The sequence below is a fragment of the Heliangelus exortis genome, chromosome 18 (genome assembly GCF_036169615.1).
Source record: "Heliangelus exortis chromosome 18, bHelExo1.hap1, whole genome shotgun sequence".
In the NCBI taxonomy this organism is placed as follows: Eukaryota; Metazoa; Chordata; class Aves; order Apodiformes; family Trochilidae; genus Heliangelus; species Heliangelus exortis.
Genome location: NC_092439.1, coordinates 14,028,649 through 14,056,591, shown reverse-complemented (window position 1 = coordinate 14,056,591; position 27,943 = coordinate 14,028,649). Strand labels below are relative to the sequence as shown.

Below are 27,943 nucleotides of genomic sequence, written 5' to 3'. Positions count from 1 at the left end.
TCTAGAAATAGTTTTCCTTACAGAAGAGCCAAGCACTCAGGTTTATCCAGAACAGCTGGGGAAAGAGGCAGCTGTACACCAAACAAATGACACCTGCTATGGGACAAAAACCAGTCAAAATAATTTTATAAATTCTGTCACATATCTGCTCTGTACATCAGTTCAACCTTATCCCTCCAGCTTGTTACTGAAAATTCACAATGCTTGCTGCTTGTTTTGTTTTTTCCCCTCAAAGGCAGACACAAAACCAGCCATCAGTGCATTATTTACAGAAGTGCAACAGTCCCCCACTCTGAAATTCAACTCTTCACTAACAAGGTAGTTCCAACAGAATGTAAATAACAGCAGGGCTTGGGTAGTGCTTCTGAAGTTTATAAAGGTTAGCTCATTTCTGCAATCCCCAGATGCCAGAGCAAGTAAAGCTTTGCTCACCATCAAAAGGGCTAAAAAGACAACATTTCAAGTATTAAATCAGAAGTTTCTAAAGACAATCCTTATTTTGATAAATAAACACAACAGAAACAGGATACAGCTTTCAAGATACTGTATAGGAAAAATGGGCTCCAGTTTCAAATTTTTAGCAAGACAGGTGCACAGGCCAAAAGTGTAATCAAAGTAACCCTGAAAACAAGCAATCCAGGAGTCCCAAACATTGAATCTCTTCTGTGTTTCCTCTTGAATTACTCTGCTGGTCTGAGGCATTTCACTGTTATTTAGTTCTGTAGGTAATTAAAAAAGAAACAAACCCTAAATTCATTCCCATATGGAAACAATTCAAAAGAAGGTTCCACAGATAAGTCCTATTATAACCTTGCTTCTCCCAGGGTATTTTCAATGAGATGCAACTGCAGATCCACTGTTCCCTCTGGCACAGTGTTTGCAGCCAGGAGAAGTTTTAGGCCAAGTCATGCTTGCTGTGGTTTGCCTTCAGTTTTCTGCTTCACGTGGCTCTGCACCATCAGGTTTCTTATGTTTCCTCATATGTTTGTATTTTTCCACATATGCCTTCACCAGGTTAGCTACTTTCATAGGGTTGATCTCTCCACTTTTGCTGTGGCATATCTACAAGGGATTAGAAAAGGCATTTTGTCAATTAACAGTAATTACAGCAGTGCAGGCAGGCAACAGGCAAAGGATAGACAAGTCCTCAGCTTCCCAGGGGGCTGATTCCTGCAGAGGTCCTGGAGTCTCAACAAGGAGAAGAGAAATACTTTATGTTAAGCATTCCAGAAATGGCCCAGGGCTTACCTGTTGAGTGCCAGCCAAATTAAGAAGCCTCACTGAAAGATAAATTATTAATTTTTACAGCAGGCTTTTCCTTCCAGCCAGTTTTGGCCAATAAATGGTAACCCAGGAAGCTTTTATTTCCCATTTTCCTGCTGATTTTGAGGAAGCAATGCTGAGATTAAAAGAACCTGGCAGCTTTAAAGGGTCCATTTTGAGATACAGGAAAAAGAGAATGGACCCTGTGAAGAACTTTATCAGAGTTCAGACAAGATTCCACAGGGACTTCAGCTCTTGGTGTCCCTTGGCTCTCCTCAGACACACAGTTAAGGTTCACATGGGTCACGTAGAAGATGTGAAATTGCAGCCATTATCTCAGGAATTTTGATTTATGATGGAATTTCTCAGTGGCAGCAGGAAAGCAGAGCAGGGAAAGATACAGTTCTCTGCAGGGTATCATTTAACTGCCCTGACCACAAGAGCATTACTTACTCTGACAAGACAACATTTCCATGCTCATCAGGTCTTTTTTTTCTGCCACAATCTGCTTAGCACTAAAATCTGAGACAAAAGTCAACATCAGCAAAACTGCAAGGCCCTCTTCCAAAGTTCAGGGACACCACAGGTGCTCACAGAGTTATTTTCTCACTTTATCAGAAACAGCTTGATGATTCTGGCCAAAGTTCTTAATGAGAGAGATGTGACCATTCTCACCCAAGGCACACACACCACAGAACACCTGGGCTCAGGCAGCTGAAGCTCAGCAATGTCCCAGACCACTGGAAAAACAATCTTCTGAAGGGAACAGTCTGACAGCTCTCATCAATGGCACTGCTCAGTCCTGCTTAAAGCTCACCACAAGACTGCACAGCCTGAGCCAGAGTCCAAGGATTTGCTGTTCAGTGACAGACTGGAATACTGATGAAGTGCAACTCAAATTACTGCAACTTACTTGACAGTCTGCACAGATCTTCCTCTTCATTTCACTCCCAGCTTACCTTTTGCACTGCTTTTCGAAGAATGTTCTTGTACTCCTCCTTTGTAATCTCCCTCTTCTGGTAAAAGGGTTTAATAGCAAGTTTCACTTCTTCCACAGCCCGTTCCTGCATGTGAAGCTTTTTCATGTACTGCACAGCAAAGAGAAGTTCATTACTTTGTGCTGTCTTAGGGATGGTTTCTGAATCTGCTTTTTCTTAGAAATGCTCTAACAGTGAAAACAATTTCATTAACCCAAGTAAAAGCTAACCCCAAAGTGATTTCCTTTTCTGTAAATTGCAGTCTTGAAACAAATAACAGTTCAAGCCACCAGGAACCCTTTTTCTATGTAACATGTATTCCATGTCTTAGAGGATGTGTTTGAAGTGACTACAATACCCACTTATCAGTCTGGTTTCATCCTTCCCCCCTATTTGTTCTAAAATAAACATACATCCATCAAAACTCAGATTCTAGAAACAGCCACTTATAGCTGTGAATATAGAGCCTCCCAAACTTGGACTTGCCAACAATTTCAGGTTTACAGATGACATCAGAATATATTGTGTCAAAGTAAGTTCATAAAAACATAAATGGAGGTTCAGCTGGAAAACTGTTTTTACTTTTTTGTTTTGTGCTAAAAAGTAAAATACTTGCCTAAGAAGTTTCTGTTCCTAAACTGCACTATGCATAGAGCAGATGGTCTGTGCAGCAAAACCAAAACTCAGCAGCAAGGCACTAGCACTGAAAAATCTCCACCTATCTCTGCATTTTCAGTGCTGATAAGCAGCAAGAAACAATCCTGCCTCTCTGTAAAACTGTTATGAGAATTGACATTAATATTAATTAGAAAGGAGAACACCAGGTGTCTAAATAAATTCAGACATTCTGACTTCTGGGAAAGCCCTTTCCAAACATTCATGCAAGAAAGTTTCAGAGCTTTAAGAACTTATTTTAGATGCTTTAAACCCTCTCTGTCTTAATGCAATAAGCAGTAGAAAGTGGAATCATCAAACGGAGTGAAACCTAAAAGAATTCACAGAAAGAACTGCCTGCCACTCCTGGGTTAGTACATCAAAACCAAGTGACACAAGGGGCTGGGAAAACACAGTACAGAGAAAGACAAAAAAGCCTCAAACTTTGAAAAGTTCAGCTCACTAATGCTCTGCAGTTGCTACAGGACAGCATTCACTCACTTCTTCGTTTTTCATTTTATCCACTGGAGGATTGGGTGCTTTGATCTTTTCTTCTGCATTTCCAATGGAAGCAGCCTGGATTCCTGGTTCAGATGCAGTAGCCAAGCTGCCTGGTTCTGGAGTCAGGCTCTGTCCTGCCACGCAGCCCAGTGCTGGAAGACTGCCCTGCATGATGAACTGCACTGTGGGCTGGCTGACAGGGGCATAGGGGGGGAGGCTTGAGGGCAGAGGTGCTGTCAGAGGTAAATTTTGACAGGTCACCTATGAAAAAGATACAATTTTGTAAAGACTTGTACTCACAAGAGAAAGCATCAAAGCAGAATCTGCCAAGCATCTTCTATCCACTCAGACAGGCAAGTAATTAGTAGTTTAAATCAGTTGAAATCCCAGCCCTCAAACTAAGTCTCTCTGTGCACCCCAAATCAGCAACAGCCCCACTCACTCATCTCTTAACTGGTGCCACTACAGACTGGTGACACACACCAGTGCCACCAGGCCAGATTTTACAGCCTGAATCGAGAAGCTCCCAGCTCCTCTAACAGCACCCTCTTTCTGCAAGTTACTGCTGAAAACAGAAGCTGAATGTATAGAGAGGATTCAGAGATGTGCTCCTTCAAGTGAAAGGAACCCTGAGAGATTGAATGGTGAGAGGATTGCTGATGGGCATGGGCCATGGGAAACGAGGAAGGCAAACTCTGCCATGAGAGGAGGGTGTTGCACGAGGCACAGATGAGGTGGGATGCCTTCCATGACACTTGGGTGCCAGAACACAAACCAACCTGAGAGGAATCTAGCTCAGGAAACAAAGGCTCAGGAATCATATAATTGGTTGGAGGAGGCTCATTTAACTGCACCTGATTTAATGTTTGGTTCAAGTCCTCTGCTTTCCAGGCCCCTTCTTTTGCTCGCTGAAGTTTGTAAAATGGCATCCCTAGGTTCCCCAAGAAAAGGAAAAGGAAATATTTAAGAACAAAATAAACCTAATGGGTCAAGGGTTCAAAGCCAGTTACATTTTAAAAAAATAAAAGGATGCAAGAACAAAGCTAGCTATAAGATGATCTTGTTTAGCAATGACCAACATTTTAAACCTTCTGATAACAGAGGATTTGCAGCCTTGAGCAATTGCTTTTTACTGGGTTTCCAAGACAGTAACCAACAAATTGCTATTTCTAGCAGCTTTGGCTTAGCAGAGCTCACAGGAGCAAGCTACAGATATTTCTCACAGTTCCAAGAAATATTTATAAATCCTGAAAGCAAAACAACCATTCTAGTTAACTGAAGAAAGGGTGGAACTCAGGCTGCCAGTTCAGAGATGGAGGCTGCAATGAATGCTTCATGGCCAAACAAGCTGCTGCTGGCTAGCTGAGCTCTGCTGACAGCACGTGCTCTGATTCATTAACACTAATTTCAACAAATTAATTCCAACAAATGCAACGTGCCAGCTCTCAGGATTGGAAACCACAAGATCAGATGACAGAGCTGTTACACTACAACCAGGTTTTAGCCATCGAAACCTGAGCCTTACACACCCTGTTTGTTTTCCAAAGAGACTTACTTGGAGCTTTTCCAGCAGCCAACGTGCCACTTTCCTCCTCTTGAAGATTCCAGGTAACTCTTTTCACTGGTGCTTTTGATTTCAGTGCAGAACCCTGAGGTACCACTTCCAGTTCAGGCTTACTGAAACTACTGGTTTTCTCACTGGACACAAGGCACTCATCTTTAACCTCCTTCACACAATCTGGAATTTTGCTTTTGGACAAGCTTTGACTTGGTGCAGTCTCTGTTGGAATGTGCACAATAACTTCCTTCTTTGGGGGAGGCTCCATCAGAGAGGGACACAATGCAGTATTTTCTATTTTAACTGTAATCTCAAGGTTTGTATTGCTACAGCTCCCAGGCACTGCTGGATCACTGCTACTCATTAATTCTGTTTCAGCAAAAGAATCCACATTGCCAGCTGGAACACCAATGTTTGTGATCTCTGGCACAGGGAATGCAGTTTCACTGCTCACTTTCTCACAGGTGGGACCAACTATTACAGGTTCTTGGGCCTCCTGATACTGAGCTCGGGCCTCAGTCTGCATTTCCTCAAGTTTGACATTTGGCTGGATGGTTATGGAAAGCTCTTCTAGCACTAGCTCCTCCTTTGGCTCTTGTTTGAAGGAGTGGGGTTGCTCCAGAAACGTGGACACGTTTTCAACTGGAGGCTTTTGATCCTTTTTTGGTGGAGGGGGAAGTGAGGTCTCCCTTGATCTGTGTTTTCTTTCTTTGGAACCTGATCTTGATCGTGGCCTTTTCACCTTTGATTTGCTGCTTTTGTGCTCCCGAGATCGAGACGCAGACCGAGATCGAGACCTCCACTTCCTCCTCTCCCTAGACCTGGATCTTAACTTCTTTCTGTCTCTTGACCTCAAGCTACTGTCTTTATCATACCTCTCGTGGCTTTTGCCTCTCCTGTGTTTCTGTCTTTTAGTCCTCTCACTGCTGTTGGATCGGGAATGTTCCCTTCGTCGTGATCGTGATCGAGACCGTCTTTTCTTTTTCCTGCTTTCATAAAACTCAGAAGTACTCCCAGGACTAACTGAATGTGACCTGGATTTCCTTCTCTCCCTAGAACAAGAAGCTTTTGCCTTTTTATCCTTGGTTTTCTCCTTAGCTTTCTTTTTTTTAGATCGTTCATGACTGCTAGAACGCTCAGTAGAAGACCTCCTGCTCTTGGGTTTCACTGTGTGTGTTTTGCTTTGTTCTTCTCCACCTGACCAAGAGGCAGATCTGGAGCTTCGGTCCCTTGAGTGTGCTCTATCCCTAGACCCTGATGGGGATCTCTTTGCTTTATCCCTAGACCCTGATGGGGATCTCTTATGCTCCTTCCCAAGTGCTTTTTTCCTTTTCATCTTCTTCTTGCCTCGGGAGCTGGAGTCCGAACGGGATCTGGAACGCGATCGCTTCTCTGTTTGTTCTTCCTTTTGGACTTTCTGCTGCTTATCATTCTTTGCAGGACTATCTGGTTCTAGTTTTACATTAATGTTGGGTCTAATAAATTCTTCAGCATTTAAGAACACATTAGTGCCCTCTCTGCCTTCCTCCTTTAAACACTCTTCCTTACAGATTTGCTTAACAGCCGATGAAGCGCAAGGACTGCTTCGAAACTCCTCCTCATCCATGTTGTCCTGTTGCTCCGTGTCAGAGATCTGTTCCACAATCCTGCTTTCTCCAGCCACATTACCACGAGGCTCTGTGCTACTCGATGGCACGCCAGAGTCAGCCCCAGGCCCAAATGTATTTTCTACCACATAAGGGGTGAAACGACGGACAGTCTGAAATGTTTGAACTTTTGGATTTTCAATCGAAATAGTCCTGGTTATGTTAGTTAGTGGGATCCCTGAGCCAAGCCTCTCAGGACTGCTGCTTGCTGAACTCGAATCTGATCCTGTTGGCTCAAAGGGATCATATATTTCACTTTTGACCTGCTTTTTCTTAACTGAGAAAAGAGGTGAAGGACTCTCTTTCTGCTGCGCCTTATCATCCACAGGGCGGAAGGTGTTACAAAACCCTGGGTTAGACAGTCTGCTGGGAAGCCCTGCATTGCCAGGAATATTGATTTTAAAACTCTCAAAAGAGCTTGGGCCTTTGCTGATTGAAGTGCCCAGAAGTGATGAACTGCTATACATGCCTGTACTGGTAGGAAAAGATGCCCCACTTGTCTGCCTTTGTTGCTGAGATTCCTTGGCACTTGGCTTCTGACTTTCCCCCTTGCTGCCCTTCCCTGGCTGATGAGAGCTCTCCTTGCCAGTCAGCTGGGTTATACAGGAGCTGGGGATGTCACAGCTTTGGCTTCCTGTGGATTCTGCCTCCACCTGCTTGCTACTGGTTTCCTTTTTAATCTTTGGTATCCTAGGAAGTTCAAAGATGTCAATTCTCTTGGGGGGTGGTTTTAATGGCTGCCTCACTGTTACAGCTTTTGAGTCAGAATTCACATTACAGCTCAGGGGCTTTGAAGATGAGGCAGTGGGTGCAAATTTTTTAGCATTTCCATTAAATCTGGCCATCTCACCTAACTTGGAGCCATGCCTGCTCAGAGTACCTATATTCTGAGTCTGAACAGACCTGGGTGTCATTGAGTATTCTGACTTTACTGTTGCCTTTTCCGATTTCGTCTGCGCAGGGTTTGCTGCAGGTTCAATCCTGTTCAGTGAGGCTGAAGGCAATGAAAACAAACTTGAGGAGGAGGAGGAGGAGGGTCTAGTGGGAGTACTCAGCCCCGAGGAAACTGAAGGTCCAGCAATGGAGCTGCCTGCTGTGGTCCCTGAGTGCAGTGTACTCAGTGGGATGTTGTGTCCTGAACCATCCTCCACTCTCAGGTCACTCGCTGACTTTCTCTGAAGTGGAGCTATGACAAGGAAAGAATTAAATTAAGCTTTTCAGTACCTATCTGGACATTTTCTCACATTAAAAGAAGTACTGAGGTAGTTATTTTAAGTTCCACTGGTTTGCAGACATACCACACAGCAACAAGGCAATCCAATCATTCTTTTGGTCAGATGATCAAAGGTTTATTGCCAGACAACTGCATCTTTGAGGTAAACACTAATATTTAGAAAATAGACATCACCAGATTTGTGTTTATTATCCTGTGGTCCCTGATGGATAAAAAATACTATAGCAGAGAATGTTATAGGTACTTACATTAACAATAAAGCTCTTGAGTTTCAATTTGAAGAGATTATTTCCCAATAATGCCATGCCAAGGGAAGACACAGCTAAAGATGCTAACACTTATTCCAGAGCTCTACCTTTGCAAAGAAACTTCCTGCCAAGGTCCTCATCACTGCTCTGCATGCAGAAGTGCAGCTCACAGGCATGGCAGCAGTGCATGCCAAATGCTAGAACCACTGGTACTAAGAGACCTCTGCTCTGTCCAGTCCTCCATTTTTTTTTTATAAGAAAACAAACTTACAGTGCAGTACTTTTGAAAGAAGAAAACTACCTATTGAACCAAAATTTTCCAGTAACATCTCAGGTCTGCAATTGAAACAGACAACACCATTTCAGTGCACAGAGAAGAATCTTACCAGACAGATTACTGCTAACAGCTACTGAATCTATCCTATATATTCAAATGCTCAGTAGGAGTATCCCTGTATTTGAAGCCATGCAGCCTGTAGGACCATGGGTGAATCAAAGAGGCCAATCAAACATGAAGTGCCAAACCCTTACCTGCCTTCTTTGCTGTCAGTGAACCATCTCTGTTGATCACCACATCTGAACTGCTCATCATGAGGAAGCTCTGTCCAGACAGGATACTCCCCAGCAGATCAGGCACAGGGGCAGCTTCTGCTTCTTGGTCAGGACTCAAGGCAGGTACACTGCTTCTGCATGTTCAGAGGGGTTATATTTCCTTTACTCTTACAGCACTTGCTCTACACACACACACACACACACACATTGCATTAAAAAGAAACCAAAATCAAGGGCATAAACAGAGGTCAGCCAGAGAAGTTCATTTGTATTCTTGGCTTCCCCAGAGTTACTCAGCCCCCATCTCCCTCTGATCAACCAAAGGTAAAGCTTTTAGAGACTTCCCTGTGGAATAGGGAAGTTTTAGGGCTAGGAAAGCATGTAATAATATCAGAGACCACTTTCAATCTTATTTAAGAGTGGTCCTCACTGTGCTGGGTACCAAGATTAATCTTCTAGTGCAACTAAGATGCCCATCTTAAGTGTAATCCACTGTTCAGCACTTCAGACACATCCCAGCTGCCTCTCCCCCCCCTCACCAAATCACAAATGTATTCCTCAGGCCCATCCTGCTATCTAAAAAAATCTGCTGCAGCTGGAACCAGAGTTCAGCACCAGTCAGAATGCACACAGGTGCCTCTGGGTATGAGAGCCAGGAGTGTGGCAGAGGAGGAATGAAAATGGCTTAAATATGAAACCTCTAGTCTTGAAATACAGACTGAAAAAGTTTGTGTGTTTTTGCTGTTGCGGTGTGACTTTTGTTTACTTGTTTTCCTTTGCTTTTGTGTTGCTGGGATTTTTGGAGGTGTGTTTTGTTTGGGTTTTTAAGCTTAAAAAAAATGACCCATAGGCTCAGCTCTTTGAGGGAGCAACATTTCATTTTTGCAGCACAAGAAAGCAAGCTTTCCAAACATAATGTGTGTCAAAAACCTGTGCAACATACAACAGAAAGACAAAAAAAAAAAATTGGCTGCCCGGGTCAGAGGAGGAAACTCACTGTAGTCCAGACAAATCAAGCCTTTAGGAAAGGTCAGTTTCAGCTGAACAGTTCTACATTCTAAAAAATGCGCTACTCAAATAACTCAGAGGATGTGAAAAGCTTCTTGAAAGGCTTCCTTCAGGACTGAGATGGGAAAGGTAGAGAAATATTTCAAGTTATTGTAGAAATATCCTGTCTTACTCCTGAGAAACCAACCTTCACTGTAAGTCAGGTGCATCAGAGGAGGGCATGGGAACCTCTCACACCTTTAATTTAAGGTGAGTCCTCCTATTCTTCAGCTCCCTCAGCCTTGTGGTTTTCTGTGGCTCTGTTGGTAGCTGTCTCAGGAATTTTCCCTATCCCTTTTCTACTTATTATGCTCCTGCTCTCTGTGTCCTATCCCCTTGCACTGCATCCTACACCTCAGTCCTGGAAATTCACTGTGGCTGCCAGTGGGAAGCACCCAGCACCACTCCCTGGGCCAGGCAGACACAGGGGCACAAAATTTGCATGCACACATCCACCTGACAGACAGCAAAACAACTGCTAAATTGCAGAATCAAAGAAAGAGCTTTCTCTCCACTTTCTGAGCTCCAACAAATGGCCAAAGAACTCTGAGCTGGGGATATTCCTCTTCTCTTCCTCTGGATGTGCAACTAGATTCCCTGGCCCTCTCAAATAAGAGGTTTTAAAAGGTTAATGAGACTGGGATTTAAAACATACTCTTAAGTATGTTTTAAAATCAAACCAAAAAGCAGCAAGAGCCAGATTAAGGTGGAAATACCAATCTGAAATTTCAGTGCAACAGAAGAAGAGTAAGTGTGTGCCTGTCAACATAAAAAAAGAATTATTTCATACAGTGCTGTGGTTATTTATCTACACACATGCAGGCATCTGCACACACACACTCCTTCAAAACACTCAGGGTCAGAAAAGCCTTGAAGCAGGGTTACCACCCCGTTTCCTCTTTTGTTAGTGTAATAAGAAAATTAAGAAAAATTTAAAAAGTAACTTGATGGCTTTTTACCTGGGGAGCCCCAGAGAAACAGGTCTGGCTACAGGGCGGTGAGACCTCAGTGCTGACTGGGAGAGAATTCTCCTTTTGGTGCTCACTGGTGAGTCTGGATTTGCTGGAATCTCTTCATTGCTGTGAGTAAAACACACACACAGATGAACCCTGAAAGTGTATCAATGTTCTTCATGTCATGTAGATGAAGTAGATAATACTACTACAACAGATAGGGTCAGAGCACAGAATTTGTTTAATTATGATACATTAAAAACAATATCTGTGCCATGTGCATTTGCTGTGGCTATGTAAATAGAACAGGGGAATTCAACCAGGAAGATTCAAATGTAATTTTTTATTTTTAAAATGGGTAATTCCTTTCTATGAAACAAACAATCAAAAAGACTTATTCTGTGGAAAATTAAATTTCACCAACAATTATTTCAGATGCTCCCTCTCCAAAATCCAAAACTTAAAAGTGACACAAACCATGGCACTGTAAGATTACTCCTTCATATAAAGTGTCTGGAAAAGTGAAGATGGGAAAAGAAGAAATATGGAAGACTCCCCAGGTCCACCTAATTCTATGTGAAATCACTATTTATTGCATATCAAATAAGTAAGCTGTCTTCACTTAAAATAACCCAACAGAAAATGAGTGCTTAGGATCCCACTCCTTCAGATTCTAACCTCTGAATAACCCCACAGATCTTATTAAAAGTTTTCACAAACCTCTTTTAATGCCAACAAACCTCTTAAAAGAAGGCTGATTCTTTAGGAGCTCAGCAACTCAGTCAAGAAGTAAAGAAAGACCAGGCCAGGATGCTGTTAGGAGCTGTGCATCCAAAGCTGTCTTCAGACACGGACAAACCACCTGACACTTGTGAAACGATCAGATCATAATCCAGAGATCTCTTACCTTTCATAAGGATCCAACTCATATGGATCTCCAAACACAGAGAGAGAAGCTGCACCAATATCTGCTCTCATCAGCCCAAGAGAGGGCTCTGTTGGTTTGTAGATGGAAGGGATGGATGCCCCACGCAGGGGTTTGCTGAGCCCCAGAGCTCTGGCAATGCGGGACCGAGTGCTCACGTCAGTTTTCACCTGCACAGACACAGAGCTTGGGTTATGTGTATGGCAGGTGTCCTGCTTTGGGCCAGGATAAAGGGGATTCTCTGTCTTGTCCTTTTGCTCTCAGCTCAGTCTCTTGTAAGCAGCTGCACTGCTGAAATTCACAGCAAGTTTCTCAGACAGTGTCTGCTTCTAGGACTGATCCCACTCCATGGTTATAGTTCCAGCCAGAGCCTGGTGTGCAGAGCCAAGGACACTGCTCAGCTCTGAGGAACATTTTACCCTCCAGGAGGAATAAAGAGGTCCCACCTGCAGCCTCCTTTGGGGAGGAAGGGACAAGAGAGATGCCAGAACTGACCAAACAGAGGATTCCATCCCATACACCTCATCCTCAGGAGAAATTGCAGGGATCACCAGGGTCAAGCCAGCTTCCAGCTTCCTGCCCTTCCTGCCTTTCCTGCTTCCCTTTCTTCACCCCTTCCCTGGTTGCTTCAGCATCCTGGGAGGATTCCATCCCTTCCTCTGCCTCTGCTCCTGATCCATCCCAGCCTGAATCTCTGTGTTCCTGCCTCCAGCTCCCAACTGCTCCTGACCCCAGGATTCCAGCCTGGACTGTCCCAGGGCTGCCCTGCAGCCTCAGTGGGGATGGGAGAGTTATTGGGGGAGAGGGGGAGGAACCTGGCATCAATTTTCCTGTAGATTTGGATAGATTTAGTCATTTTTCCTATTTCTCATTCCTGTTTCATTAAAGCTGTGTAGTTCAGTTTCCAACCCATCAGTCTCTCTTTTCTTTATAAGGGCAGAGAGAGAGATTAATAGAGAGAGAGCAGCTGTTATTGGGTTTAATTGCCAGGGCAGTGTTAAACCCTGACAGTCAGGGCAGGTATCAACCTGGAGCTAAAGCCCCAAATCCTCCATGTATGCTGTGGATGCTCATCAGAATACTACTTGTCTGTATTTGTTATTAAATTACAAACTACTTCACACAGAGCCTGAAGTGCCAAATAAATTAAGTTTCTAATAATCTTTAATAATGTCATTCTGTATTGTCAGCTCCTTATTAATGGCTGGAGTGACAGTTTTGGCTGTAAGATGTGAACTCTAGTTAAGATAGCTGAGGACAAAGAGTCAAGCTGGTGCAGGGTATCCAGTTTAGTTCACATGAGAATACTATCTACAACTGAAGCAGATTTTCAGAGCCCTTATGGGTGATTAACTGGGTTTGCAATGAGACAGACACACACACATCCATAGCCTATTAAAAATACCAGGTGGTGGCAATTTTAAATGAGCTTGCATATCAAATAAACACTCCAGCTGAATGACAAGACACAACATGAAGGCTGCAGGACATGCTTACAGTTTTACAAAATGTGCCTGCAGTTCAGACAAAGGATTTGTAAGCAAACCCATCAGGCCTGCCTGGAAGCTGCCATTTGTTTCCATCTTTCTGGAGGACACTGGACACATCCTGCACATGCTTCCACCAGAAACAAGTTATGATATCATTATAAGACTATTTTTTTCCATTTAATCCTATGATACAGTGCTTTTACAGATGGCTGAAAAATGGCAGATGATGACAAGATCAGAAACTCACATGTGATCTTACTCTCATCTTCTTCCCCCTCCTCTTCTTTATCAGACGCTTGTGTCTCTTCAGCTGTGTCCCTGAACTCCTCTTCCCAGCAGATGATTTTGTCCTTTTTTTGCCTCCTACTTTCTTCCTTCTGCCTGATGGGACAAAAGGTAACCAGGTAGGTATCTGCCTGAGTGCTGCCACTGCATTTTTCCCTGTGTTCCCCTTTTCATTCCCCCTACGTGCACAAAGCAGCTCCAAGAGCCCTTCAGTGTGCTGCAACAATATAAAACAGCACAGAAAAAAAAGTGCAGTCATTAGGATTTATTGAAAAGCAACCTTTAAGACCCTTCTGGGCAGAGGTAGTATGGAGAAATAAAAAAATGTGGTATATTACTGCAGTAATGCAGTGCACAGGTGTGGCAGCATACAGCTGACCTCGAGTGTTCTGTATGATTCAGGTTTGTCTTCCCCAAGGTTTTATCCTTGCAGATGGGAACCACAGAAGGTGTTTGATCTCCTTACCTGTTCTTCTTTTCTGCCTGGGAGGAGCCCGTGGTGTAAGAGGTCGCTGGTATATGGCTGTGTTCAGGCCTGCTACAACTGCCTCAATTGTTTCATCCAGAAGAGAGGACATGAGGGACCTTGGTACATGCTGGGCAAGGGGCAGCAAGACGTTAGTTATAAAAACATTTGATGGAAAAAGAATTTGATATCTGAATAAGAAGTCGTGTCACCAAGCTGCCTGTTAAGCAGTTATTAATTAACTTGCTCACCTATTAGCTGCAAGGAGAACATGACCATGTTCAGCCTCCCTCAATTCTGTATGTCATGGACTCTAAGTCAGAGCAATCCCCAAGACTGACATTTCCTCAGTAAAAACCTTCTCAAGAACTTTCCCAAATCCACCTCACTGAACTCTGGGCTCATCATGCAGCAAAGTGCAACGAGCAAAGACTGAAAAACCAACAGAGTTCAGGTACCACACCTTGAACTCCTCATTCTTTAGGTCAGATTTATCCAAGGCTGTGAAACACACCAAGAGGCAGCATTTCAAACACACATCTCAGGGACCTCACTGAAATAAGAGGTGCAGCCAAGTAAGGTGATATCCCACCCTGGAAGATATAATGAATATAGTGCTAAAGCACTATGGGTAGGCCTTAAAATCAAGAGAAGAAAACATTATAAAAACTTAACCCAAGCTAGATCTTTGTTCATGGCACCTATTTCAAACTGTACTTACAGCTGTAATTCAGAGCATTCAGGATCTGCCATAAATTTCTCCCCTTACTTCTCACTTACAGTTATTTTGATGAGAAATTTAACAAGAAAACTCTTGAGTTAATTAGCAGTAGACTGTTCCTCCCAAGCAGCAGGAGAGACCCAAGTTTGAAAGTTCTTAATTTGGCATATTAATTGTTACCTAAAGGATTGTAATTATTCCAGCTAACAGAAACATCCAGAAACATGCCAGCTGCAGTCATCAGATACTTGGAAAATTTTCTTGCATAGGTTTTCTGGTACCTGTTGATGTGGCTGCACTCACACTGCCACATCACTGATGACACTAACATCTGTGTGATTTCCCTTCAGTAAGAGGCTGACTTTCACAAGTAGAGACTATAAAAATACTAAATTTTTCTCTTCAGTTTGGCTGAAGGTGGCCAACAGATTCTACTGCTATGGGAGAGGATGTAGGAAGACAAGCAAGCAAATACAAAAAAGCAAAATACAAAAAAACCAAAATAAACATGCCTTGTCCCTGCAAAAAAGCATGACAAAAAAAACAGAGGTGGTGCACAAACTGTGCATTAACAGGGAATAAACCCACAATTTTTCTCACAGCTGAGGTGATAAAAATGCAGATTCTGCAGGAAGCCAGCAATAATTTCAAAACAGAGTCTTGGTCACGTGCTGTGCTCAGTTTGCACGTGTGTGAAACAACTCCACAGCTACAAACCACGTCAACACAGATAGCTGAGCTCCCTAGGGGAGCATTTAATCCAACTCTTCCCTGATGTTCTTCCAGAGATCCATGCCCACACTGTCCAATACCTGGATTTGCTGGGCAGTTGTTATCCTGTTCCTGTTCACTGTGGCCCTGACCCGTTCGCTCTGCCGCGTCCGGGCTATTGCTCGGGTTCGGACGTGCGGGCGCAGCCGACTGGTGGTAGGAGTAACATCAGCCACCAGGGCAGCAACCTCCTCCTCACTGACATGGTCTGTATCTGGAAAAAAACCATGCCCAGGTCACTTGTTTTTGTACAGATGAAAGCATTTCAAGGATTTCAGACAAAAAGACCCAAAACAAATCGGTGTTCGCTTTCTTAAACCACCGACGCAGATTTTCCCTCTTGGAAGGAAATGAGCACAGACAACACTTAAACAATTTTCTAGGCAATCTGAAGTCAGGATATTAATCAATTCTTTCCAATTTAATACAACACAGTTAGACTGAGGTGCTGGGGTTGCCTCAGAAAGGTTAAAGAACACTTAGAAGCTGCAGCTGCACAGCTCATACATGCAGACGAAATTCAGCTCCACAGCTTTTAAGTGCAGATAAAATTCTTAATAAATGAGATCTTCTTATCAGTAAAGAGTTCAAGCCAACTCTTTAGGTTCAAGAGAGAACACCTATCAAAACTATTAGTTAAAACAGACAAAACCAGGAGCTAAACATGTCTTCAAACCAGCACATGCCTCACATCACCCAAGTCCTGTGAGGAAGGGCTGAGGGAGCTGGGGGTGTTGAGGCTGGAGAAGAGGAGGCTCAGGGGAGACCTCATCACTCTCTCCAACTCCCTGAAAGGAGGTTGGAGCCAGGGGGGGGTTGGGCTCTGCTCCCAGGCAACTCTCAGCAAGACAAGAGGGCACAAGAGGTCTCAAGTTGTGCCAGGGGAGGTTTAGGTTGGACATTAGAAAGAATTTCTTTCTGGAGAGGGTGCTCAGGCATTGGAATGGGCTGCCCAGGGAAGGGGTGGATTCTCCATCCCTGGAGATATTTCCAAAGAGCCTGGATGTGGCACTCAGTGCCATGGGCTGGGAACCACGGGGGGAGTGGAGCAAGGGTTGGACTTGGGGATCTCTGAGGTCCCTTCCAACCCAGCCCATTCTATGATTCTGTGATAAGTCCAAATAAAAATGTATTTACTTTGACTGCACCCCATGAAACCCTTACCTGCAGCAGCACTGCCACCCATGGGGGCACAGCCTGGACAGAACCATTCATCCACAGGGACTTCACTCAGAGGTGGATTAAGGCATTCCATGTGATATCTTGAGGAAAGAAAAAACAGTGTGCTCTTTACCAAGGGAAGAAAGTCTTTCACCCCTACCCACATGCTGCATAAGGCAAACACATTTTCTTGTGCTTAATGATCAAGGCATCTGCTTTTACCAAATCTCCAGAGAAAATGCTCATTTATATAAGGGTGTTCCATCCATTTTAACTTTTCTTACCCTGCATCACAGCCATCACACAGCAGCAGGCGATCCTCACGGTCACTTCTGCCACACACTTCACAGAAGGTTGGATCATCCTCTCCATCACTACCCTGAGCTTTTGTGTTCTCAACAGGAATCTAAATAAAAGAGGGATTCACAGTTTATGCAGAACGTGTCACTTTCAAAGTTATCCATTTTCACTAGAACAGTACATGCAGCAACATCTGAAATTGAATGAACCAAAATGGCTGTTACATGCCAGAGCCTTCATTTAATTCACTCAGCACACCCAAGACATGACCAAATGCTTGAAAATATCTAATGAGCTTGTTTTACTGTCAGACACAAACAACTACAGAAAACTGCATTTAAAGAACAAGTGAGAAACAAGATTCTCAAAAAAGAACAAAAGTAGTCAACAACAACAACAACAAAAAAAAAACCAACCTGAAAATCAAGACAAAAGAAGAGAGCAAGCTTGGCTTCCCCTCCCCCCCTTCCCACCCAAGAGATATGATTTAAATGTCAATTCACCATCCTGTTAAAATGCAAACACTTAATAATAAACCATCTGTTTATGAAAACAGAACAAACTCCTCCATGTTCCCTGATAACAACCATGTTCTGATGCTGGTAAAGAGCAGTGACAGCTTCTCAGAACTCTTTTCTGCCTCCAAGAGCTCAGCTCCTGCCTTGTGTCTCTCTCCCCTCACCAACACAACCATTACACAGCACAGGTGGTAGTGAGAAATAATAAAGAGCTCAGGTACAACCTAAATGATTCCAATCCTTGTTATGAGAGCACTTCCATGCCATGGGGCATCCTCCTGGGTGTGGATGGGGGACCAGCTTGGAGTCAAATGTCTGCTATGCAAAGGAGGCAGCTCCCAAAACACCTTTTTTGCCATCAGAAAGGATGCCCCACCTCAGGCAGCACACAAGAGTGCAGGAATGTGGTTAAGGAGGAAGAAAAAAATGTAATGGTTCCTTAAAATGCAATCTCAAAACAGGAAAGAAGCAATTAATCCAGATAGCAGATAAACACACCACAAGGGTGAATGTTTGAGCAGTGGTTTTGTGGCAACTGACCTTGTTGTTGGACACAGCAGAAAACTTACCTTTTTTAAGATTTTACCACCAAAATGTGCCCGAATACTAATGTACTTAAAGAGGATTCGATCCACTGGACAGGAGTTTGCATTCTGAAAAGAAAAATACAGATTTCCTCATATGGGTTAGGAACTACATCCCTTGTTTCAATTTTTAAAAAGGAAATCTTCAATTATTAATGTAAGAAACATTAAATTAATGCAGTCGTAATTTTAACAGCTATTGGTCTTGACATTTTAAGTACTTAAATCTGACTTCCCTGCTTTACAACCAACCTATTGTACCAGAGAAAACACACTGGTTTAGAAAAGCATTTTTTATAGCCAAGTCATTTAATTATTATTCAATTTCCAAAGCATCAAAGTGCTTCCAAAAACTGCCTTGAAATAGTGCTCATGTAAGCCTCGAAATGACTTGCAAATATATTCAGTAGGAGTGGCTCTTTATTTTTTTTTATTTTATTACCATGGGTAGTGCTGCATGCACAGCAGGTTTTGCTGTTAATTCTCATCATGGATTCTGAGTCTGGGAACTGCACAGCCAGGCTGCAAAATGCTCTGCCTGAAAGCTGAATTCAGAGCAAACTGCTGGTTTAGTCTGCAGTATTTTATTTATGTTTAAGTGTTCACTGTTGCAACAGACCCTATCCAAAGGCCACAACATGTAATTCAAGAGGGAAAGAGAGATATACAGAGGAATGTAAAAAACACTAACAGAAAACTCCTATTACTGGTGTCCTGAGTTGAAAAAAAGAATTGAAAAATTGAAGAATTGAAAAAAAGAATTTCAGCTGACTTGAAACACACTTGCTGATGACATTACAGCTTCCAGAGGACAGAACAGATCAGAGAAAAACAGAAAAACAAGAAAAACAGATCCACACTTCAGAAACACAAATCCTGCCTAATAGAGCAGTAACCCAAGTATGTGTAAACAGCTTAAAAAAAAGGAAATACAGTGCTTTGTTCTCATCCCAGCATGAGCAGAAGGGACAAACCAGCTCACCTTAGACCACTCCACAATGCAGTCCAAGCAGAAGTAATGGGAACAGTTCTCAGGAGTCCCAACAGCCTGATCCCTGAACGTGTTGAGACAAATGGGGCAGTTTTCACCATCCTCATCAGAGGAAACGCTCGCTCCATTTACAGGGGGCTCAAATTTCAGAGAACTGCTCATTCCTCCCCCAGCAAACTCTGCCTCTTCCTCCTCCTCTTCATCATCATCTTCACAATCTTAAACAGCAAGAGATGAAAAAAGAACTCATGTGCTGCAGGGCTTCAGCAGTGAGGACAGAGAGGGTGGGCAGGATGGGGCACCAGTTCACAGAAAAGTGAGATTATTTTCTGGGACTGCAAGAGTGGCTGAAGCACAGCCTCTCCAGTTTAAGGCAATCATTTCATTTTTGCTCTTCTCTTTTTTTCCTAATTCCCTTCACTAAAAAGCAACAGATTATGCTGGTGAAAAATAAAGCCTGATAACATGACTAGTCTTGCAAGAGATTAAAAGGACAGAAAGCAGAAAAACAACAGATTATCAAAATCAGAGTAGTGTATGTCAGGCTACCACTGAACACTGAAATTAAAAAAAAAATGAAGTTATAATAAAGTTATCATGTATCCAGCTGCTTTTTTCTTTTTTTTTTTTTTTAAATAAGGCACTCCAGAGGGCAAGAAGCAGCAATACACTTACGTGCAGCAGATGATATAAAAGACTTCAACAATAATTATTTTGAGAGTAAAGGAATCCAGGTTCCCAGCTGGAGACTGCTTAAAGAAGCTTGGGTTTTGTTAATTTTTTTTTTTAAACACTCAGCAGACACTGCTGAAAGTTGCTTTAATTTTTAGTACAAAATACAGGTATGTCTGTTATCTTCCTGCAAAGGATTTGGGCACAGGCCTGACACAGCATCTGTGCATTTACATTTCCTGGCTAATCTCTGCAGGAAAAGGTTTCATCCCACTCTTCCTCCACTTACTAAAACAATTCTTGTTAATGCACATTCACAGGCCTACCTTCTAATTCTTCATCTTCACTTTCTTCCCTGTCCTCCTCACCTCCCTCTTCCTCAGTGTCATCATTTTCCTCCTCACTTCTGGTGTCATCTTCTGAATCACAGCTATTTCCACCATTGTTTTCTTGAAAAGAAGAGAGAAAACACCCATTTGATGCAGACAGACAGGCAGAACTATGAAGGAAACAACAGAAATCCTGCTCAGGAGAAACCAGATTTCCTCAGTGGTATCAAACCTGCCCCTTCTGAGAAGCTCAATGGGAGCATGGAAGCAGTTTGAGATACAGAATTTAAGGAAGCAGTTTGAGATACAGAATTTAAGAAGCAAACAAACAAACAAAAAAAAGTCAGGAAAAAATAACTGGTCATAAATATATCTTCACTTCTCTTTGGAGGTTAAACAAACAGGTTATCCAACCCAGAATTGGAATGTGCACATGCAGAGAGGGGGATTTACCTGTTTCACTGAGGAGCACAACACACTGTCTCTTGCCCTTGCCTAGAGCAGCATTCTGGTTTATCAGCTCATCCTGGCTGTCCCCATCCATGGCAGGACATCAGGAACACACTCCCTGCAAGGAGGCAGACTTGAGTGAGCACCTGCAGAAGCAGAGGAAGGGCCAAGAGCATCCATCCCTTCTGCACAGAGGTGCAGGGCAGAAGGGCCAAAGGCTTCTCACACCATTCACACATTTTCCCAGTTCCAAGGCTGAGGTGGCTCCAGGCAGAGAGATCACTGGGAGAAGTTTCACACCCTGCTGAGCCAGATGAAACCAGCTGCTTGGTGAGGTGACAGATTCAACTTCATCCTGGGCTTCAGGATGACAGGAAAATCTACAACCAGAATTCCCCACTGAGAATGGGAAGAGAAAACCTGTAAACACCAAAACCATCCTGTTTTGCTAGCAAAAAAATACAAAGCTAACACAGGAGACCTGGCAGGATGACAATGTGTGTTTCAAATCAAAATTATCTATGTTGCTCAACTGATAAGAAAGGAGGATTACATATTTTAGGTCTTTTTTATAAAAAAGGCCTTTTCACAGCTCTGTCACAAAACTGAGGAGTCTCAGACCTCACATTATTCTACAGAGGAAACTTGATTTGGGGCACATTAATAGAATGACATTAACTGCTGTGCATTAGCAGAGCCTGGCAATAAAACTGGCAGCCACTGAAAGGTGTCTGAGGATTCCAACTCATGCTGACAGGCAAAGCCCTTCACACATAACCCTACAAAATGTTAAAGCAGATCCCTGCAAGCTTCTATAAGCAAGTAATGGAAAACCAGAATTAATTGGCACTCATAAAGCTAAATGTCAGACCTCAGTATGAAAACAAAATGGATTCTTCAAGTGTGGCAAAAAACTTCCAACTGGATGCTCCTCTCCCACTCTCCCTGCTTCACATTACATGTCTTGCATATTAAGAGAATTTTTGGAACAAAACATTATGCTTCATTCAAGTGCTTTTGATGAGTAGCTTTACTTGCACATTCCCTTTTTGAGCCAGGAAGCACAGCTCTGCACTTAGGAGCCCCAAAACTGCAGGTTTTGATAAACCACCCCAAGCTGCAAACAGAATCTTCAATGCTCAGGGGGGAAAAAAAATCTAGAAAAAACTAAAAAAGATCAAACTTCACCACAATCAAATTCTTGGTAAAAATTTCTTCTAAGTTCAGTAAGAGTCTTGCCTAAACAGAGGTTTAAACAACCAGGTAACTTTGTGACTGTTGTATTAAAAAGCAGTTTCTGATGGCTGAAAACATGCAGACTCATCAGAAAGCAGTCAACCCATGATGTCATTGGGAAAAAAATAGGAAGAAAAACCAGGAATTTTTCAGCTTTCAGCAGTGCATATGTATGAATTATTCAACCAGAAACTTAATCATATAATATCTTCCCAAAAGCTAAGTTAGCTACAGCATCACACACTTGGTGGCAATGGCACAGCCAGGATGCACAAGGGCAGAGCCTGGCAGCACCCAGAGCAGCTGCAGGGATTTACAAAGCACTCCTGGATCCCTCTGTTCCAGTTCTCCAGCCCCAGGTTGTGGGAAAACACAGCAAGTTCCTGCTGCCCTCTCACTGCCAGCTGCAGGCAGCACCCAACCAAAGCCACCCTGGGGGTAAAACCAGGGATAAGCCTCCATTTCACTTCCACTCCCTGCTCCCCAGCTCACCTCAAAGCACAGCAATGTGCACACTGAGGAAAGGATTCCCCCAAACCACAGTCCTGACCAAAATACCCTTAACCAGACCTCCAAACAGCATTCCTGCACTCTGGAACAACACAACTACCAGTGTTTTTTTGCACCACACTAAGATAGCCTTTAAGCAGAGAGTCAAACAAATCAGCACTTGTGACTTGACAATCTGACAGATTTATGTTAGAAATCCAAGCCTGTACTTTGCTCAGGGGCAAAGCTTGGTGGTAAGGAGGATCTGGTACTGCAGCTGACAGCCAGGCCTTCAACTCTTGCCAGTCAGAGAAGTCTGTTCTGCAGGGAGCTGTGGGCAAGGAGGAACCAAGCAAGATGAAGTGAACTGGAGATTTTAAGCATGTCACAAATCTCACTTGCCAAACAACCTCTCTCAAACTGGTCAACTGCTCATAAGAAAGAAACCAAAGTGGACAAGATGTGTAATATGAGAGCACGTTCTCTTCTTTAACAACAATAAGCAGCATTTCCAAGTTTGTTTCTTGTTTTTTTTTTTTTCCTTGTGGGAAACATTTCAAACAAATCCCCACTGTGAAACACATTCCTTCAGCCACCTCTCCAAAAGCCCAGCTTTCATTCACTTACCCCATCAGAACTTTTCTAACCCCTGGGCTGGAACTGGCAACAGCAAAACAGAGAGGAAGCATTTTTAGTATTATTAGTGTATAAAACAAGGAGTTTGGTGAAGAGGAGATGGACAGCAGGCTAAGAAGCATCTGCAGCCCACCTGAAAGAGGGAATTCCAGGTGCCCCACTGCTGTTCCCACTGCTCCCTCTGTGCTCCTGGGAACACCCCAGGGTGTGCAGGACCCTGCTGCAGGGAAGGCTCCCACATCCACTCCTCCTCTCTTCTTCATCCCACTCTGAAGATTCCATTCAGAGTAATCCATGATGTGTCCCCAGCAGGCAGCTCGTGACAGATCCCTTGTCCTCTGACTCCATTTCCCAAGGAAAACCCATCCCAGTCCCCCAGGCTGCACATCTGGGGTCCTGCCACGTCCCTCCAGGATCTGCACGCTGCCTCTGCTATTCCTTGACATCTGGTTTCCAGTTTTTATTCAGAAGAACCTCACAGTATTTTAAGAAAAGCAGGGATGACAAAATGGGTGAGTGCATGGCAGGTGTCTGATCCCTTCCCCAGCCCCAGGTTGGGAGGACAGGTTACATTTGTACAGCAGCTGCCACCACTCCTTTTACTTTTACAACTAAATAATTACAAATTATTCAAGCTGTATTACAACAGGGTCTCCTACTGGCTTTAAGTAAACAGAGAAGAATGTTTCCTCCAGAATAAGTGTTTATCAACCAAACATTTTGGGGTTTGAGCCAAGATCCTAATGCATGACCACAAAGCAGTATTTTCATGTCCTCTGAGGATGTTTCAGCTCTCAGGTGAGTTTCTAACCATGAGAGGAGCCACGGGCTGCAGAACACACACAACCTCTGCTGGACATGTGGGAGCTGCCTACAACAGCAGGAAATTCTTCCAGCCACACACACACCTTCCCCTCCAGCACCAACCAGGCTGCTCCAGCACCAACTTCTTGCAGTAGTTTCCAGTTTTCAGGAAAAGAAAAGCTACAAGGCAAGGCATTTCACTGGATCTGCTTGAGTAGCACTCAGGATTACACACATGTAAAGAAAAGGCAGAAGTCAGCTGGATTTTCTCACGTGGTGGTTTTGAATGCTGATCTAATTCCATGGGCAATTATTAAATACTCATGTTCCAAAGAGTATTTGAAATAAATTTAAGTCTACTAAATATTCAAACAAATGAGCTTTCAGTTCTCCTTGGTGCATTTGCTTTATTTGCAGCTTTGTTATGGGTTGGGGGTGTTTTTTTTGTTTGTTTGTTTTGGGTTTTTTTCCAAATTGAACAATTTGGTTCCCTCTAGAAAACCAAGGTCAGGCATCAGGAAGTATTAGGCTTTGTTTCCTGTGTCGTGTGCTACATGGAACTAGAAGAAAATAAGAGCTGTAAAAATCATAGTTGTGTCTAGTTGGAAAACATCAGGACATGGTGTGACCAGTTCCTGCCACCACCACATTCCAAAGGCAAAAAAAGGGAAAGTATGTGCAGGGAAAGTGTCCAGATTGATGAGAGACTCCTTCAGCTGCACTGTGCTCATCCAGCATGCACAGGGAGCTTTAAAGAGAAAGAAAGAAAGAGAAAAGAAAGAGAAAAGAAAGAGAAAAGAAAGAGAAGAGAAAGAGAAGAGAAAGAGAAGAGAAAGAGAAGAGAAAGAGAAGAGAAAGAGAAGAGAAAGAGAAGGGAAAGAGAAGAGAAAGAGAAGAGAAAGAGAAAGAGAAAGAGAAGAGAAAGAGAAAAGAAAGGAAGAGAAGAGAAGAGAAGAGAAGAGAAGAGAAGAGAAGAGAAGAGAAGAGAAGAGAAGAGAAGAGAAGAGAAGAGAAGAGAAGAAAAGAAAAGAAAAGAAAAGAAAAGAAAAGAAAAGAAAAGAAAAGAAAAGAAAAGAAAAGAAAAGAGCCTTCTAAATCTGAATTTTGTCCAACTTTCCCCTGTTTTAAGTTAAAGAATCACAGAAAGTTACGGGTTGGAAGGGAGCTCAAAAGATCCTGGAGTCCAACCCCTGGCAGAGCAGGGTGACACAGAACACATCCAGGGGGGCTCTGGGTGGGAAGGAGACTCCAGAACCTCCCTGGGCAGCCTGGGCCAGGGCTCCCTCACCCTCACAGGCAAAAAAAAATTCTCCTCGTGTTTCTATGGAACCTCCTGTGCTCAAGTTTGTATCCACTGCCTCTTGTCCTGTAATTGGGCAGCACTGAGGAGACCCTGGCACCATCCTCCTGGCTCCCTCCCTTTATGTATTTATGACATGAGTGAGGTCACCCCCCCTTCCAAGCTGCAGAGCCCCAGCTCCCTCAGCCTTTCCTCACCAGGAGCTGTTCCACTCCCCTGCTCTGGGCTCTCTCCAGCACTTCCCTGTCCTTCTGGAACTGAGGAGCCCAGAACTGGACACGATATTCCAGATGTGGCCTCAGCAGGGCAGAGCAGAGAGGAAGCAGAACCTCCCCGGACCTCCTGACCACCCCCTCCTCACGGCCCCCAGGTGCCATCGGGCTTCTTGGCCACCAGGACACGTTCCTGGCTCCTGGGCACCTTCCATCCACCAGCACCCCCAGCTCCTGTTCCCCTCCCCTGCTCTCCAGCAGCTCAGTCCCCAACCAATCCTGGTGCCTGGGGCTGCTCTTTCCCAGATGCAAGACTTTACACCTGAAGACACTCTGCTTCTTCACCAGCATTTTTATAGAGATTTTTTTCATCTCTAAAAATCAAAGCTTCAAGTTCTGCCATGTAAGGTCCTACTTTGTTACAAGGTCTGGGTGGTAAAACACAATTATATGTTCAAGCTGTGGAATGTCACAAATCCAACTGTTATCATCCCAATGGGATACTGGGATGATGGGATGATGGGATACTGGGATACTGGGATGATGGGATGATGGGATGATGGGATGATGGGATACTGGGATGATGGGATACTGGGATGATGGGATGATGGGATGCTGGGATGATGGGATGCTGGGATGATGGGATGCTGGGATGCTGGGATACTGGGATGATGGGATACTGGGATGATGGGATACTGGGATGATGGGATGATGGGATGCTGGGATGATGGGATGCTGGGATGATGGGATGCTGGGATGCTGGGATACTGGGATGATGGGATACTGGGATGATGGGATACTGGGATGATGGGATACTGGGATGCTGGGATGATGGGATGCTGGGATGCTGGGATGATGGGATGATGGGATGATGGGATACTGGGATGATGGGATACTGGGATGATGGGATACTGGGATGATGGGATACTGGGATGATGGGATGCTGGGATGCTGGGATGCTTCCCCTGTAATTCCCAGCTCTCCAGCCTGCCCAGGTCCCTCTGGATGGCAGCACAGCTTCTGGGGTGCCCTCCCAGCTTTGTGCCAGCACCAAACTTGCTGAGCAGACACTGTTCCCATCCCCAAGGTCAGGGATATGTTGAGCAGGACTGGGCCCCACACTGATCCCTGGGGGACTCCACTGGGCACAGGGCTCCAGCTGGACTCTGCTCCAGTGACCACCACTCTTTGGGATCTGCTCTAGAGCCAGTTCTTACTGCACCCCACTGCCCATTCCTCTATCCTACAGCTCCTGAGCCTGCCTGCTATGGGAGACTGTGTCAAAAGCCTGGCTAAGGTCAGGGTACAGGACATCCACAAAAGATAAAACAATACAAAAAAGTTACAGAAGAAAAACTCTTAAATATCACTGCCAGGATTGCCTGTTCAATGATTTAAATAATGGAAGTGCCTAAAAACCTAACAGATAAACCACAGAAAATTAATCCTGGGCTAAGTGAGGAAGAATTTATCCACCCCCCAGCCCCAAAATTTACACACCTTACATTCCAGGTCCAACACTGTCCAGCAAAGCTTGCCCAGGAGCAGACATTGGGCTCTTCAGGGAGCTTTAATGCAAAGCTGGTGCTGCAGAGGTTTTGTGAACGTCCCTGAGTGTGACCCAAAGGAGCAGCTGGGCAGTTCTCTACCTCTGAACTGAAGGCAGCAGCCAAGCTCTGGGCAGTTCCAGCCTGCAGCTCCCTGAAGGCACTGGCTCAGTTTTCAGCCTGTGAATCAAACACTTCCCAGTGCTGCTCATCCTCCTCCTTCCTTCCAGGTTTCTTTTCTTGGGAAAACTCCCCCTTCCTGCTCAGTTCCCTTTCACACCTCTCTCACCTCCAGCTTTCCCTGATGTTTACAGGGCTGGGAAAACCAACAAGACACCAAGAGAACCAAACCAAAACCTCCTGCCCTTTTATGACTTGTTTGGGGGGGTCAGCACAGCCATAACAAAAGGCTCCAAGCCCCACTGCCTTCCAAGCAAGAAAATAACACAGCAAACACCCCTGCAACGCCTCAGCAAGGCACCCGTACAAAATAAACATTAAAAAAAAGGTAACTAAAAGCACAGCAGGCCCCCTGCTACAGAACAGGGGCTGCCCAGCCACCGGTTACACGGCTCAAAACCTGTCAGGAGGAACAGGCCCCTCAAACCGAAGCTTTCCAGCCTCAACACGCATTTGTCATCATGAAGCAGAAGTTTCTGACCCCCAAAGCACTCAGCCTGCAGCCCCCAAGCCCCGGGGATGTGGTGCTGGAGGAGAAAAGCGTCAGAACCCTTTGGGTTCATCTCACCCCCCCCAACCCCCCCGTGGGACGGCTCCGGGCAGCCCGGCAAACACCCCCGGGAGATCCCGGCCCGGCCCAACGCTGTCCGCCTCTGCCTGCAGCCGTCTCGGAGCGGGAGGACTCCGGGAATAAAGGAACAAAGGCGGCGATCCCGGGAACCGAACCCGGCAGCACAAACGCCGCCGCCTCAGGGCCGGTTCCCTCCGGAGCTCGCAGCGGGGTGAGCCCCGGCCCCGCCACCGCCCTCTCGGCTCGGCCCCCGCTCCCAGCACCCCGGCAGCCGCCCCCGGGCACTTACAGGAGGTGCAGACCCCGGGTCTCACATACCCGGACCGGGCCGGACCGGACCAGCGCAACCGCCTCACAGCCGGAAGCCCCCGCGCCCCGGAAGCCTCACGGGAACACTTCCGGGTGGCGGCAGCGCCGGCGGCCGCAGGACTGAGGCACTGCGCATGCGCGGCGGAGGGAGTGAGCGTGAGCGGGGCGGGACCATCGCAGAGGGAGGGGGGGGGGAGGGGGTGACCCGGACCGAACCAACGCGGGGCTGGGGGGAGCGGGGCTGCAGCGCTGAGACAGAGGGAACGGAGCGGGACAGGGGGACCCGCACCGGGACAGGGGGGCCCGAACCGGGACAGGGGGATCCACATCGGGACAGGGGGATCCACATCGGGACAGGGGGAT

The 27,943-nt window shown here is 44.8% G+C and overlaps 1 protein-coding gene across 5 annotated transcripts; it reads right to left on the bottom strand.

Moving 5' to 3' along the window:
- Window positions 1-109: 109 nt before the first annotated feature.
- Window positions 110-27,700, bottom strand: PHRF1 (PHD and ring finger domains 1). Of its 5 annotated transcripts, none has more exons than XM_071761568.1 (18): window positions 27,561-27,700; window positions 20,300-20,414; window positions 19,844-19,966; window positions 18,837-19,063; window positions 17,840-17,923; window positions 16,737-16,858; window positions 16,456-16,553; window positions 15,333-15,505; window positions 13,800-13,929; window positions 13,296-13,429; window positions 11,541-11,728; window positions 10,640-10,759; window positions 8,613-8,767; window positions 4,951-7,785; window positions 4,250-4,326; window positions 3,396-3,656; window positions 2,223-2,351; window positions 110-1,062 (listed from the first exon to the last, which is right to left on the bottom strand). In XM_071761568.1, exons 2-18 carry the CDS (start codon window positions 20,388-20,390, stop codon window positions 928-930), a joined length of 5,082 nt encoding a protein of 1,693 aa, XP_071617669.1. In that variant the 5' UTR covers window positions 20,391-20,414; window positions 27,561-27,700; the 3' UTR covers window positions 110-927. The 5 variants fall into 5 exon arrangements, 4 of the variants coding, with proteins under 4 accessions (XP_071617669.1, XP_071617667.1, XP_071617668.1 ...); XM_071761566.1 differs by having other exon boundaries at window positions 4,175-4,326; window positions 27,561-27,672; XM_071761567.1 differs by having other exon boundaries at window positions 4,175-4,326; window positions 19,886-19,966; window positions 27,561-27,672.
- Between the last annotated feature and the right edge of the window lie 243 nt (window positions 27,701-27,943).

Bases quoted from the DNA above. Each gene is read 5' to 3' on its own strand.
- PHRF1 (XM_071761566.1), bottom strand. From the start codon at position 20,390: ATGGATGGGGACAGCCAGGATGAGCTGATAAACCAGAATGCTGCTCTA. The intron at 15,506-16,455 runs GTAAGGGTTTCA...GTTTTTTTCCAG, and splicing joins GGGTGGCAGTGCTGCTGCAG to ATACAGACCATGTCAGTGAG. The intron at 7,786-8,612 runs GTAAGGGTTTGG...TCCTTGTCATAG, and splicing joins ACTGACAGCAAAGAAGGCAG to CTCCACTTCAGAGAAAGTCA.